This window comes from Mustela lutreola, chromosome 1 (assembly GCF_030435805.1).
Source record: "Mustela lutreola isolate mMusLut2 chromosome 1, mMusLut2.pri, whole genome shotgun sequence".
In the NCBI taxonomy this organism is placed as follows: domain Eukaryota; kingdom Metazoa; phylum Chordata; class Mammalia; order Carnivora; family Mustelidae; genus Mustela; species Mustela lutreola.
This window is the reverse complement of record NC_081290.1, coordinates 286,543,927-286,558,965: the sequence shown is the minus strand read 5'-3', so window position 1 is coordinate 286,558,965 and position 15,039 is coordinate 286,543,927. Positions and strand designations below refer to the sequence as shown.

The window sequence follows — 15,039 nt, the reverse complement described above, 5'->3', positions numbered from 1 at the left end:
GCGCTGCGCGGGGGCAGAGTGTGCGCGGGCGGCGCCCGGCCCGAACCCCGCGCCCCGCCGGGCTCCCCGCCCCTCCCGCGCCCCCGCCTGGGGACCACGTCGGCCTTTTGTTGCCGAACCGTCTTTTCTTTCAGCGCTTTGCGCAGCAACGGAAATTTCACCCGATCCTGGGTGAAAATTAAAGGGGGTGCCCCCCCTCTCTCTCCCTCCTCCCCCCCTTCCTTCTCCCCCCACCCCCGCTCCCTGCCGCCCCTCCCCTCCCCTCCCCCACTTGCCGCGGAGCGGGAGTCGGCACCGCCTGGCGCGGGAGCGGGCTCGGAGCGCCTCGCCCGGGCCGCGCCGCCGCCCCTTCCATGGGCGCCGCGCTCGCCTGCAGCCGCCGCCGCCGCGGGGCGGGCGCGATGCCGCGATGGGCCTGATCTGGCTCCTGCTGCTCAGCCTGCTGGAGCCCGGCTGGCCCGCCGCGGGTCCCGGGGCGCGACTGCGGCGCGATGCGGGCGGCCGCGGCGGCGTCTACGAGCACCTCGGCGGAGCGCCCCGGCGCCGCAAACTGTACTGCGCCACCAAGTACCACCTCCAGCTGCACCCGAGCGGCCGCGTCAACGGCAGCCTGGAGAACAGCGCCTACAGTGAGTGCCGGGCCCCGCGGCGCGGCGGCCGGCTCCCCGGGGAGGAGCGCCCGGGACGGGCGGGCGCGCCAACGCCGCCCCGGAGGGCGCCCGCCGGGGTCCCCGGCCGTCCCGTCGCGTCGGGGAGAGCAGCGCGAGGGGCGCTGGGGGTCTCCAGTCCGAGGGGACGAGCGGTCGGCAGCCCCGGGGCTCCCCGCTCGGCTGGACTCGGGGGCCCTGACAAGTTCAAGCCCTTTGAGTTTCTCGGACAAGAGGCGCTAGACGAGGCATTTATTATCTTCTTTATTAATTTGACGACTTCTCCTTCGGCCGACCCCGGGGCGCCTCCGCGCTCCTTGATCGCTGCCGCCCAGGTGGCCGCCCGAGCCGCCGCCTCCACCTGGAGGACTGTGGCAGGGACAGAGAGGGGGTCCTGGGCCGCGGCCGCCGTGGGTGGAGAGCCACCCCCCCCCACCCCGCCCCAGGCCAAACAGCAGCCCTCGCGCCTCTGCCCTGGGCCGCAGAGCAAAAGGCAGGGTGGGCGTGCCCCTTGGTGGTGGTGGTGGGGGGGTATACCGGTTAGGCCTGGGTGGGGGACACAGGTATGCTCCCGCGGCCCCACACAGCCACGAACCTTGCTCGTAGGGTCCCGCGGGCTCCAGGGTTGGGCTCCTCCCTCCGCGGGGACCCTGGCTGGAGCTCAGCCTTCCTGAGAGGAGCGCGAAGCAAGGGGACCGAAGCAGCTCGGCTTGGTGGGCAGCAGGAGGTCGGAGCTCCGGTGCGGCAGCGGTGCGGCAGCGTGGGAGCGTGGCTAGGTCCGGGGTCCCTCTGCGGCACCCCGCGGGTCGGAAGCGGTGCGGTGGACTGAAGGCGGTGGCGGGAAACCGCGGCTTCCTCTAGGAAAGCCACAGCTCTGGGGAGGACGTCGTGGGAGGAAGCCTCTGGATACATGCGTTGGGGACAAGCTGTGTCCCGGCTGTCCCCCTGTGCAGGATGGGGCTGCCGGAGCTCACACCCTCCTCTCAGAGCCACACCTGGTGCTCTCCATATCCAGTCTCCCCCACGGAGTCACAGAACATGGAAATTCTCAGGGTATCCCAGGCAGGCAGCCTGGAGGCGGAGGAGGGCGCAATCCGCAGACGCCCCTGCGGGGTATCCAGAGGCCCGCTCCCCGGTGCCTGGGTGGGGGCCTCGGAATCCGCCCAGCCTGCCTCGGGGGGTGGGGTGGGGTGGGATCTCAGGTGGCGCTGCATTTGGGCTCTGTGATCACTACCATGCAGAAGCCAGGGCTGCACCCAGAGAGCCCCCTCCCCCTCCCCCAAGACGGCCTTGCAGAGGCTCCAGTGCCCCTTGGAGCCCTTCTGGGGAGACAGTGGCCCCCCTTCGGGCCTTTGTTGGAGGACGGCTGGTGAAAAAGCACTGCTGTGTCCAGAAGGAAGGTTAGGGGAGGTTGAAACTTCCTTAAACGCAGTGAGGAGTGGGAGAGCCCGGAGCGGCTTCCTTCTGGGAGCTGCAGTGTCTCATCCCACTTCCTGCTCAGCTCCTGCATCCCGCCTGGACCCTGCCCTGGACAGTTATCTCCTGCCCAAGTCCATTGCCAGTGAGTTTGGGTGGCCCAGTGCTCTGCACTGCGTGGACTGTATCATCCGCCAGCTCCATCCAGGGCCGCAGCCTCGCCCGGAGAGTTCCCGCACGGCTGTGTGCAGCCCAGGCTCGCATTCCAGCTCACACATGTCCCTGCGGTCTTGGGAAAGTCACCCAGCCTCAGCTCCCTCGTCTGTCAGATCACGAAACTGGCTTTCGAGGCAGCCGACAGGCTCCAATAAGCTTCACCTCCTGCAAGGCGTTAGCCCCTGGCAGTCAGGCGTAGAAGCATTGGTTGTATTAGTTCCCTCCCCTGTTTGAATTCTGCTCCTCGGAGAAGCCTTCCCCTGAGCTTCCCAAGTGTCCTCCCCCGTCCCCACCCCGGCCCCCGAGCGGCCTGGGGGCTCAGCTTTCCGCCCTGAGCTGTGTGGAAGGCACGGGAAGTGATGGGCTTTCACAACTCTTCCCAGGTATCCTGGAGATGACGGCGGTGGAGGTGGGCGTCGTGGCCATCAAGGGGCTCTTCTCTGGGCGGTACCTGGCCATGAACAAGAGGGGGCGGCTCTATGCCTCGGTGAGTCCACTCTCTCCTGTGGGCACGCGTGCATGGGACAGCCATCTCCCTTGGACCTCTCCTCAGGGGACAGAGGGGACGTGGACAGTATAATGCTTTGACCCAGCAGCATGGGGACCTGCAGGACCAACCACCTGGGACCAGGGTCTCAGGCCCTGGGTGTCGACACCCAGTGTCGTTCCAGCGGCTTCTCTTGGAGGCGGCTGCCAGTGCGGTTGGCTGGGAGCATGGCCCACGGGGAGGACCCCACTAGGGGTGAGACTCGTGTTATGTTCCCCAGTGCCATTGGGTCAGAAAATGCCCCTCCAAACATTTTCTCTTCGCCAGCACTGCCCTTCCCTCAAGGTCGCTGACAGCAAGGCAGAGATTGTCCCCCCACAAATTTCCACTGGTGTAAATGGACCCGGTGAGCCTTGGAGCACAGCGCGACTGTGTGTTGGGCAAAACTTTTCTGTGGGCTCAGCAGAGTGCTCTGGAGGGAGACGAGAGGGAAGCAGGACAAGGCACAGCCGGTTCTCCCCAGGATGGAAAGGGAGAACTCTTCATTCTTAGGCCCCAACATAGAGGAAGGGACACAGGACTCGTGTCCCAGGCACACAGATTTGGAACCCAATCTGTATACCGCCAGGGGCCCCCCCAACAGAAGAAGGGTCCCGTGACTCTAGGCATTGACCATGTCCTTCTCCCCAACGGCAGGGGTGGGGATGCCTGGAGTAAAATGCGTGTAAGCAGGAAATTTGCTGCCCCCAACTAGTCATTACGTGCAATTCGGCTGATACCTCCTCGGGCAATGAGAGGTTTTCCATCCACAGCACAGCCGGAGACCATCTCCCGGAGACCATCTCCCGGCAGCCCCCCTCTCTCCATTCAGCCTGTTTGCAGGGGACACACGCCAGCCTCTCCCTGCCCGTCTGGAAGTTGGGCCAAGTGTGATCGGGCAAGAGTTGCAGGAAAACACTCCTTTCCGCTCCTTATTTTATCACAGAGTTTGTTTTTCTATTTTGCTAAAGGAAATGCAAAAATCAGAACGAACCCATTGGTTTTCTCTGACCTGGGGGCCGCTTAATAGAACCGAGGGACCCTCCGGTGCCCAGCTTCTCCTGCATGTGCTCCTGGAGTCTGCAAACACTGATTGCGGCTTATAAAGACAAGCCCTCAGGCCAGGGCTGGTCTGACTTTTTCTTTCTTTCGTTTTTTTTTTTTTTAATTTTATTTATTTATTTGACAGAGAGAAATCACAGGTAAGCAGAGAGGCAGGCAGAGAGAGGAGGAAGCAGGCCTCTCACGGAGCAGAGAGCCTGATGCGGGGCTCAATCCCAGGACCCCGGGATCACGACCTGAGCCGAAAGCAGAGGCTTTAACCCACCGAGCCACCCAGGTGCCCCTGGTCTGACTTTTTCTTGAGGCAGACTGTGGCTTTCCAAAAGCCTCCGTCCTGGACCCCTGATGCCTAGTGGGCAGAATGGACTTCTGATCCTGAAATGGTCTTAGATTACCTACAGACACCCCTGTCCCTTATGGAGAGGGGCCCTGGGAGGAGTTCTGCTCTTGGCAGTGAAGGGGCAGGTCTTGCTGATGCTGGAGGCCCCCCGTCCACACAGGGGAAGTTCACAGATTGGGCAGGGAGGGCTGAATCAGGAGGAGAAGTGTAAGGACTTTGACACCTCTTCTGGGGTATGGGGTGCGGGGTGCGGCGCGGCCCAGGGCTTTGGGGTACAGGACAAAGCATGACCTGGGGGATCCCCGTGGGTCGGAGTCTACCTGTGGCTGCTGTCACTAGCGCTAACTACGCTGGCCTGCCTGCCTCCTTCCTTCCTTCCGTCCGGCCGTCCGTCCGTCCGGCAATCATTCCTTCATTCACCAGTGCCCTCGGCATTTCCCATATGTCGCACTCTCTGCTAGGCGTATGTTTTGGGATCTTACTCGGAAGTGAATCCACTATTGTTGTGGCCTCCAGGAGCTCCCCATCCCCCATACGTTGGCCCCCAGGTGACTTGGCCCCCAGGGGAGTTGCCCAGGCCGCCTTCGGCACCTACCTCCCACCGTCATTCCCACCGCAGCCTCTGGAACCTCGCTGCGTTCCCAGAGCAGGACGTGCCGGTCACCCTTCCTTGCCTTGCCCAGACCAAACGCCCCCATCAGAAGGGCCCGGCTCTCCGTAACGACTCCTAAATGTCCCCTCGTTGGGCAGTTGCCTCTCCGCTTCCTCACCCCTTCGCCGCACCGCGCTGCCCGCAGCCGGCCGCCTTCCCTCCCTCCCTGCACACCCCTGCCCGGTCCCCAGGGTTCAGAGCCAGCTGCGGGGGCAGTCTTGCCGGTCTCCTGCACCCCGTCCCCGGCCGGCTTCTCTGGAGCGGCTCCGAGTGCGGCAGAGCCTGAGAAGGCAGCGTGGGCTCCCCGAGGCTGAGGTCGGGCAGAGGCAGGCGGACTTTCAGCAGGTGGCACAAGCAGAGGGTCCGTGGCGGGGGGCGGCTGGGGGCGGCCCTGTGGGGCACAGCGTCTGGGGTGGGGCAGTTGGGCCCGGAGAAGCACTGGGAACTGTGGCCACTGCGAGTCTCTGCTGGGATCCCCTGGCCTGTGACCCTGGTCCTGAGCTGACACCTTCCTCCTGGTCATCTGGACTCTAGGAGCCCCTCCAAAGTGCAAGATCTGTGTCCCCCAAAGTCAAGGACTCCCCTATGCAGGGCCTGCATGCCTCACTCTTACAGGCTCGCAAGACCGGATCCCTTCCGTTGTCCCACAATGTGAAAGCCCACTCTCTGGCATCCTGGTTCCTGGGCCTCAGCCACAGGACAGAAGGGCCTGGGACAAGAGCCTGCACTGTCCCTGACTTCCGCACGGCTGAGCGTGGGGACCAGATGCTAATGTAGCCGCCTGGCATGGGGATCTGTCCTGAGCCTGCCTGCTCACCCCCAATGGCCCTTGGACCCACACCATGTACAAGGCCTTGAGCACAGATGGAACAGCCCTGTAGCTCTCTGGGATTTGGGGTCCCCCCCACCCCATGCCCTGTCTTCGTCAGCAGCACCTGTGCCGTGACCTGGGGCATTCTGGGCATCCCCCGAGGGCTGGGACAGCAGATGGGGCTGAGGTTCCAGGGAGAGGCAGCCCCTTCCTCCAGCTGAATGGGAGCCCCCCCACCCCTTCCTCTGCCCTTACGTGTCGTTGGGGAAAGAGGTGTGCGGTGCTCGACCATCACGTGCCCTATGGCCCTGCTAGGCCACATGCTGTCCCGTTTGTGGGTCCGGCCCCGACCAACCTGGGTGCCCCTGAGAATGGGCCCGGGGCCCTTTGGGCCACCTGCACTCAGTAGCGATACCCCCTTTTCCCTCTGCAGATGGAGACCATGAGGATCTCAGGCTCCTTCTGCCCATTATCCCCTGGCCTCTAGCCCTGCCCCCTGGCGCCGGGTGAGGAGGGAAGCCCTGGGGGCACTTGTCTTGTGCACCTGCCTACAGCTCAGACCCAAGCCTGACCTGGGCTGGTGTAAGTCAGACTTACCACCCCTGATCTGGGGGCACCCCACCAGGTGGTCCAGGGGGCATTGGTGCAAAGCCTGTTAAGAGTCTGTGCCTCTCTCCCTTTGGATGCCTGTGTCTGAGAAGGCAGAGACCCGGGCCCAGCCCATGCTTCCCAGTCTGTCCCAGATGCACACAAGAGTGCCCGTTCACCTCCCCGGGCAGCCGTCTCCTCTAGCCCCACTGTGTGGGGCGCCCGCACCCCTGAGCCACCCTGACAACAGCAGTGTCTGTGCCCCCAGCTTCCGGCGGGGCTCCTGGCTTCGGCTCCAGGTGTGTGGGGTGAGGACCGCGGGGGCCAAGACGGCCCCTCTCCAAGATCAAGGCCCAGAGCCGGGACTTAAACTCCAGTGCCGTGGAGAAGCCAGGCTCACAAGGACCCCGCCAGATCCCAGTGCTCATTTCTCTTTCTCGCGTACAGATTCCAAAAGCAGCCTGGGACACCGTCTGTGTCCAGATGTCCTGCTGACCTCCCCGCCTCCAGCAGAGATGCAGGGCAGGCCCCATCTCTGCTCTGCTTGTGACAGCCACTCCTCCTTGTCCTGGGACGCCCCCACCCCCAGTCCGTGTCCAGGGAAGGGGCACAGGGCTCTCCCCGGGGTCTCAGGAAGGCTTGGCAGAGCAGCTGAAGCCTTGAGCTGAACCCTGAGGGCCAAGTTCACCAGACTGTGAGGGAGGATGGTGCAGCCGAGGCACGGGCGTCCGGCAGGGGGGAGGCGGGGAGAGAGGCCTGGCGACAGGACCGTTGGTCCCCAAGACCCCAGCCCCCAGCCTCCGTGGGGGGCCTCCCCAGCGGCTGACCGAGGCCTTTCGCCCCCGCAGGAGAGCTACAACGCCGAGTGTGAGTTTGTGGAGCGGATCCACGAACTCGGCTACAACACGTACGCCTCGCGGCTCTACCGCTCAGCACCCGGCGGCCCCGGGGCGCAGCGCCAGCCCGGCGCCGAGAGACTGTGGTATGTGTCCGTGAACGGCAAGGGCCGGCCCCGCAGGGGCTTCAAGACGCGCCGCACCCAGAAGTCCTCCTTGTTCCTGCCCCGCGTGCTGGACCACAAGGACCACGAGATGGTGCGGCTGCTGCAGAGCGGGGCCGGGCTCCGCGGCGGGCGGCCCGGATCCCCCGGCAAGGGTCCCCGGCCCTGGCGGCAGCGACGGCGGCAGAGGAAGCGGAGCCGGCGAGGCGGCGCGTAGATCACCAGGCCCGGCACAGAGAAGGCCGTCCAGGCTCCCGGCGGCAGGTGCAGAGCGACCGTGGGCCCCGCTGGCCCGGCAGCTTCCCAGGACAGCTCCCCCCTTCCCTGCCCCTCCCCTGCTTCTGCCCCGCTGGTGTTCCGAGGCCCAGCCCTCCCCGATTCTCTCAAACCGGGTCAGATCAGAAGGCAGCCGGGCCTCCGAGGGAGGGCTGCTTCCCGTCCACACCCCCGTGGGCTTCCGCTGGCCGGGCGCCCCCCTCGCCCACGGGGAAAACCGACGGGCGCGCGGGGCTTCCAACCGCCCGGGGAGCCTCCCTGCAGCTCTGCTGTCGGACGTGTGGGCGTTTGTGTAACCGAAACATTAAAGTATTTTATTCTACTTTGTTATTTAATAGATTACAACACAGCCTGGGGAGACACTTGGCGTTTTTACTTGAAACATATTTGCCCGTGATGGGAGCAGCGTCTGTGCCAAGTCACTGTGTTAAGATGTAAGACTGTGTTCTGAGGAATCGAGCTAAAGATGCATTTTAATCCCCGGCTTGAAAAGTGGCTATTTTTTTTTTAAACCAATAGACGGTTAGCGTGCATGGAAAGAAGAGGCTGATGCGTGTGTGTGTGAGTGAGTGTGTGCATGAGTGTGTGTGTGTGTGCGTGTGTGCACGCACGCCTGTTCCGGCTAGACTGTACGTATGTGTGTGTGCACACGTCGGGGGGACAGCTAGAGAGAGAGACGGGGGAGGGAGAAGAGAAACTGGTTCACTCTGCTGAGAACTCCGAAAACCTCCCTCCGCCGTGCAGCGGTGTGCTGGTCCGCGGACGGTCCCGAGCACCTGTGTCACACGCCAGGTAAGACTCCCCCCAAACTCCTTGATCCTCGAACTTGCCGCCAAAGCCTTGAGGCTTACCATCTTCGCCTAAGAAAGCGAACCTGGAGGCTTGGGGAGGAGACGTGACCTGCCCGGGGCCAGAGACAGCGGGTGGCCAAGCTCCGTCTTGGACCGGGTGCCTTCCCTGCCCCCCCCCGTGACACCTGCTCCCCCAACAGTGTTGGTGGGTGGGGTCCCCTGAGTGAGCGCTGCGGAGCATGGGCAGTGGCTCACCTTTCTTGGACTTCACAGCTGTGCAGGGGAGGGATGCCGGAGGGGACAAAGCTGGTTCCACTCTGGCTCCTGTGTCGACGGTGACGTCGGAACGAAGTTGCAGTGCGGTGGGATCCCACCCACCCAGCCTTCACTGTGACTATTGACGGATGCTCCCTAGGGGAAAAGAGAACTCTCTGGTGCCAGGGGTTAATATTTAAAACCAGTTGGAGCGGAGAATGTGCTTTCTGCCACTGGCAGGCTGTGCTCGGGTCCGTCCTGACGGGTCGGCCTGACGGGTCGGCGGCCCAAGCTGCTTCCCCTCGGGCCTGGCTTAGGAGGGAGCTGCGCATTGCATTGCATCTGCTAAGGTCCCCCTCCGTTAGTTAGGGGGACTTACTCGGGACCTCAGAAGGTGGCCTTATTTGGAAATGGGGTCATTGCAGATGTACTCAAGTAGAGAAGAGGTCCCACTGGGGCAGGGTGGCCCCCGATCCCATAGGACTGTGTCCTTGGGAGATGGAGAAATTTGGAGACAGACTTGAACACGGGGTGTCACCCCGTGAACTTGGAAGCAGAGAGAGGGCGAGAGCTTCGCAAGCTGCCGAGAACGGCGAGGATCGCTGGCAAACCAGCCGCAGCCAGCATGAGGGCGGGCATAGACTGGCCCTCCCAGCCTCCGCTCGAGGGAGCCCCGAGTCGTGGACTTGCAGCCTCCAGGACCCGGAGACAGTGAATCCCTCTTCTTTAAGCTGCCCGGGCTGTGGGACTCGGTTACAGCTACCTCGTATGGAGGATAGGCGTCTTCGATGCCTGGCAACTTGGGTGGGCCCCCAAACGAGCGGGACCCTACTGCTGTCAGTTGACAAGGAAGGGGTAGACCTCCAGACCCAAGGCCTCGGCCCCCCTGGCAAGGGCTCAGGGGGGCAGCAGCTGTGAGGGGGTCCACCACCGGGCTGATGCCAGGCCCATCGAACCAGGCCTGGGGGGGCCCTGGGGTGCTAAGGTTGGGGCCGCAGAGGGTTTCGAAGGGAGACATCCACATGCACCCCCATCCCTTTCTCCCTTTCAACCCCAGACCCTCTCCCCAGTCGGCTTAGTGTTTTCTAAGCTGTGAGAAAGAGCCCAGAAGGGAAGAAGGATTGAAGATCAGTTTGAAAGCTCGTAGGTGAATGCGGTGGAATCCAGTCCCCTCCCCCAATCGCTGTGTGCAGGGACTCGGGGAGGTGGTCTTGTGCCCCAGTGCGCCCTGGGGCAGGGGTCCCTCGCTCTGTGTGGCACGCCCTGGGGTGCTGCCCACCGCACGGGTGGGAAACAAGGCTCGGGAGGAGGCGGGATGTGTCTGAAGGGACGCGGCTCCTGGGTGGGGGCCGGTCACGGGCACTGCCTCCCGAGCTGCGATGCCTGGTGTGGTCCCCAACAGGCCCCGGGTGCCCCCACCCCATGCAGGGAGCCAGGCTGCCCACCGACCTGGTCTCCCGAGGTTCCCTCCATCTAGGTCTCATGTCGGCAGGACTGCGAGGCTGGTGGGGCTCTGCCCGGGGTGTGACGCTTGCCTGGGCCCCCCTGGGCTATCCCTGTCCACGCCCAGGGCTTTATCACACTGGCGGCCCACCAGGGCAGGGCTGAGCTGGTGGAGGTCTGCATCCCCAGGGACACTGAGGAGGTCCCAGATCTTCCCTGAGCCCAGCAGCTCTCGTGTCACTGCCTTGTCACCTCTTCTTGGCAGAGGCAAGGCTCCTGGGAGTCCTGTGGAGGTGGGGCGGTGGGTGTGCAGGTAGGACCCCCTGGAAAGGGAAATCGGGTTGGGGGTGGGGCCTCGTGAGCCCGGCACCCTTCACGTTTTGGCCTGGACCCTCCCACATAGGCCCGAAGTAGGCAGAGACTGGCACCTGCAGCCCCATAGGATGCCGTCCGAGCTAGGACAGGGAACCCCAGTGATGACAACCTGCTGTCCTCTCCTGCCTTTGTTGTCACCTCCACCTGCCCGGCCAGGGGGCAAGGGAGGGGAGGAAGCAGGGCGCAGGGATTGGAGCAGGGTCTTTGCTTCCGAGACTCTGGGACTTTGGGTCAAGGGTGTGCAGGAATGGGGACGTGAATGGGGCAGCTGCCGTGGGAAGCGGAAAACAGCAGCTCGAAAAGTCACACGCAGAGCAGGCGTGTGACCTAGCAAGTCTGCTCTGGGGGCTATGCCCGCGTGACCCGGAAGCTAGGATGCCAATAGATACGGGCTCACCCGCGTTCGCAGCTGTGTGTCTGCAGTTGTGTGTTTGCAATGATCAGAAGGCGGCGTCCCAAGGGTCCCTGACGGTTGGAGGGGCAAAGTGTGTCCACCTCAGCGGTGGAACAGTTGTCAGCCTTAAAGAAGAAAGAAGGCTGACACCCGCCTCCACATGGATGACTCCGAGGATACGATGCTCCGTGACAGAAGCCAGATGCAGGACAGATGCTGGGTGACTCCATTCGCCCCAGGAGAGGAATCTCGTCCGGAGAGGCAGGGCGGATGGTGGGCACCGGGTCCGGGGAGGAGGGGGACGCGGAGGTGGTGTCCGATGGGGACGGAGCTTCCGTTTGGGAAGAGGGACAGTACTGGGGTAGATGGCGGTGGTGGTCACACAAGACTGGGAAAATCCTTAAGGCCATGAACTTGCACACTTAGAAGTGGATAAAATGGTAAAAAACAAACAAACAAACAAAACCACCAGCTGACAACACAGCAACACCCAGATTGCCGGAGGTCCGTAGTTGGCAGCAGCATCAAAAGTGCTAGATAAACTGGGGAGTGGCCGGCCGGTCACCTGTACCTGCGCAGAGCCGACAGGAAAGGTGGCAGGTGGCCCCTGCCCGGGACAAAGGCGGCCCTGCCATGGGGAGCCAACAGACCAAGGACCCACGGCCTGGCCCGCCGAGTCCTGGCCCTCGGCGGCTCTTTTGGGGAGAGAGCTTCAACCGAGCTTCAACTGCTCAGGGTGGGCCTTTGAACCCCTCGGCAGGTTCAGAAACCACCCGCCTCCCCAGGGCTTGAAGGACTCAGAAAGGTGAACAAGCATGTCTGTAATTAGTGCCCACCCATTGGAGGTGACCTTGCCCGGGCCACAGTCCAGGGCCGACCCCGTCCCTCTCAGATGGCAGTAACTGGAATGCCAGGGTGACCCACACTCGTGCCCGAGCCCCCCTGGGCTGGGCTGCATGTGCGTGTGCCTCCCTCCGGGGCTGCGGGGAGGGCAGCATTTGGGTGAGAAAAGAGATAGCGCCGGTGTTGGATTTGGACCCGCTGGTTCCACCACTGCCTTGGCCACTTCTGTTGTCTCACGACTGATCGTGGGAACCCAGGATTGGCCCCTGCCTCTCCCGAGCCTTGGTCCCCGTCTGCCGAATGGGCTTCCTCAACGGCCATCGGTACCCACTAAGAGACACAGTGGATGGTTGGTCCAAAGAGCCGCACAGCCCTGCGCGGACCGGGGGGAGGGTGGGCACCGCTCTCCGGTGAGGGCTGCGAGAGGCACCAAAACCAGTGCCTCACCAGGTGCTTTTCTGTCGTGTTCTTGTCTGAGGGGCTCAAAGGTGAAGAATGGATGGACAGTTTTGTGAGGTGCACGCAGGGAGGACTGATGGCAAAGGTGGGAATTCCTGGGATACCTTGTGACTTGAGCAGGCTGGGTGCAGGATAGAAATTTCATACATTCATTTATTATCGCGGATAAAATAAATACATTTATCCACCTTTTGTATGTTTGCGAGAATGGCGCTGTAATTCTCCATCCATCCACTGAACCAACCCATCCGTTCATCCACGAATCAACCGAGCCATCCATCCATCCATCCATCCATCCATCCATCTGTCCATCCATCCATCCATCCATCCATCTGTCCATCCATCCATCCATCCATCCAACCATCCATCTGTCCATCCATCCATCCGTCCATCTGTCCATCCATCCATCCATCCATCCATCCATCTGTCCATCCATCCATCCATCCATCCATCCATCCATCCAATCATCCATCTGTCCATCCATCCATCCATCCATCTTTCCAACCATCCATCCATCCATCCATCCATCTGTCCAACCATCTATCCATCCATCCATCCATCCATCCATCTGTCCAACCATCCATCCATCCATCCATCCATCCATCCATCCATCTGTCCATCCATCCATCCATCCATCCATCCAACCATCCATCTGTCCATCCATCCATCCATCCATCTGTCCATCCATCCATCCATCCATCCATCTGTCCATCCATCCATCCATCCATCCATCCAATCATCCATCTGTCCATCCATCCATCCATCCATCTGTCCAACCATCCATCCATCCATCCATCTTTCCAACCATCCATCCATCCATCCATCCATCTGTCCAACCATCCATCCATCCATCCATCCATCCATCCATCTGTCCAACCATCCATCCATCCATCCATCCATCCATCCATCTGTCCATCCATCCATCCATCCATCCATCCATCTATCCGCCCATCCATCCATCCATCCATCCATCCATCCGCCCATCCATCCATCCATCCATCCATCCATCCATCCATGGATCCATCCATCCATCCATCCATCCATCTGTCCATCCATCCATCCACCCATCCATCCATCCATCCATCCATCTATCTGTCCATCCATCCATCCATCCATCCATCCATCCATCCGTCCATCTGTCCATCCATCCATCTATCTGTCCATCCATCCATCCATCCGTCCATGGATCCATCCATCCATCCTTCCACCCACCCAGCCTTATGGAAGACAGAGGCACAGCTCTAAGGTGGCAGGTAGGGAGCAGTGACCTGGAGGAATCCGGAGGAAACTGGGGCAGTTCCGTGGTAGTGAGGACAACGAGACACCACCAGTCAGAGCCCCATTTTCAAGAACCTGTGACCAGCCAGCGACCATCTAGCATGACAACATCCTCACATATCCCCTACCTTCAGAGCTGTCCTGGGGAGTGGAAAGGTCCAGAATAAAGAGTTAAGGACATGGTTGGAGGGGAGGGGACAGAGAAGGTGCTGGTTTCATGGCAAGGCCTGTTTGGGATCACAGCCCTTGAAGTTGGGCCAACCTGGGTCTCCTCTGAGGCTGACCCAGTCTCAGGGCTCTGTTCGTGACTTGTGAGGCCAGGACAGGTGTTCCACTCATCTGAGCTTGTTTCTACCTCTGAAATGGGGACAATAAAGACACCAGCATCACAAGGTTGTCCCAAAGAGTCAGTGCAGTGAAAGAGTGAGGGTGCCCGGCACGCAGTTAGCAAGGCCTATGTCTGCGGAGATGTCCCCACTTGGGTCCAGCATGGGTCGGACAGTCATGGCAAGAGTGCGTCAGAGCTCCCCTCGGTTAAGCACAGACTCAGTGCCAGACCGTGCCAGGTGTTTTACATGTTCTCCAAACTCATCTAACAGCACAGGTAGCCCTCAGACAACCCTGGGAGGCAGGGGTTACTCTCTCCACCTTCTCGGTGAGGAGCCTCACCCCCAGAATGCATCCAGGACATAGGTAAGATGGCGAGGCTGGTCAGGCCAGACGTGGGACATCCGCCCTGGTGGTGGACACCGGAGCCTACGCCCTCACTCACCTTGCTCAGCAGCCTCAGAGAGACCCTGGCTGGGCCAGGCTGCCCGGACCAAGTAGGGTGGACCTCTGAGGTTCTCCAAGGAGGGTTGGCCCCCTCCCCTCGATCCCCTGCTTCCTCCCTCCAGCCCAGGAGGGATGTGTGAGGGGGGCACCAGCTGGGAAACCTGCCCTGCTCATTAGACGCTTAGGACTGGGCTCCTTCTTCATCACAAGACATTTCTCTCTGACCTCCCCCACTTCATGAACTCTTACCAGGCACAAACAAGTCTACCTGAAAGCTACAAATTCTTGTCTCAGGAGAGCAGACTGAACTCCCCGGCACACAGCAAGGGTTAGTGGCTTTGTCAACAGTCATCTCTTCACCAGGGAATCCCTCAAGCCACCCCTGGCTCCTCCTACCTCCTGTGCCCTCGCTCTTTCTCCCTTTCCTCACCCCAGCCCCTCTGCTCTGCCTATCCAAACTCTTCTCTGCCACAGGACCTTTGCATATGCTGCCCCTTCACCTGACTGGCTCTTTCTGCATCTTCACGGACCAGGATGTCACTGCCTCAGAGACCTTCTGTGACTCCCCTATCCGAAGCTGGGCGCCCGCTTGTTTTTTTCTCACAGCACCTTGTTATCTCTGCTTGAATCGCACACCATCTGTAATTGTCTGTTTAATTGTACACTCACTGCAGGTGCCCACTGATCACCCACCAGAGTGGGGAGGCACCCGGCCGATTTATCCACCAACTTGAATTTGTCTCTGGTCAAGAACCACTCACAAAGACAGTTACCCCCTGAAACTCTGGCCCCCATGAAAACCTGCACATACATGTTTACAGCAGCTCTATTCCTGGGAGCCTGAGAATGAAAAGAACCCAAGTATCCATCAGCTGGTGAATGCATAAAAAGAA

General features: G+C 61.4%; 1 protein-coding gene across 1 annotated transcript; it reads left to right on the top strand.

Annotated features, from left to right (window-relative positions):
- Nucleotides 1-409: 409 nt before the first annotated feature.
- FGF3 (fibroblast growth factor 3) lies at nt 410-7,597 on the top strand. The gene is made up of 3 exons (XM_059159034.1): nt 410-629; nt 2,663-2,766; nt 7,107-7,597. Exons 1-3 carry the CDS (start codon nt 410-412, stop codon nt 7,473-7,475), a joined length of 693 nt encoding a protein of 230 aa, XP_059015017.1. The 3' UTR covers nt 7,476-7,597.
- Nucleotides 7,598-15,039: the final 7,442 nt, after the last annotated feature.

What these genes read in the sequence shown, in the direction of transcription:
- FGF3 (XM_059159034.1), top strand. Translation starts at nt 410, where the DNA reads ATGGGCCTGATCTGGCTCCTGCTGCTCAGCCTGCTGGAGCCCGGCTGG. An exon ending in CCTGGAGAACAGCGCCTACA is followed by an intron (nt 630 to 2,662) that starts GTGAGTGCCGGG and finishes AACTCTTCCCAG; the next exon opens with GTATCCTGGAGATGACGGCG. An exon ending in GGGGGCGGCTCTATGCCTCG is followed by an intron (nt 2,767 to 7,106) that starts GTGAGTCCACTC and finishes TCGCCCCCGCAG; the next exon opens with GAGAGCTACAACGCCGAGTG.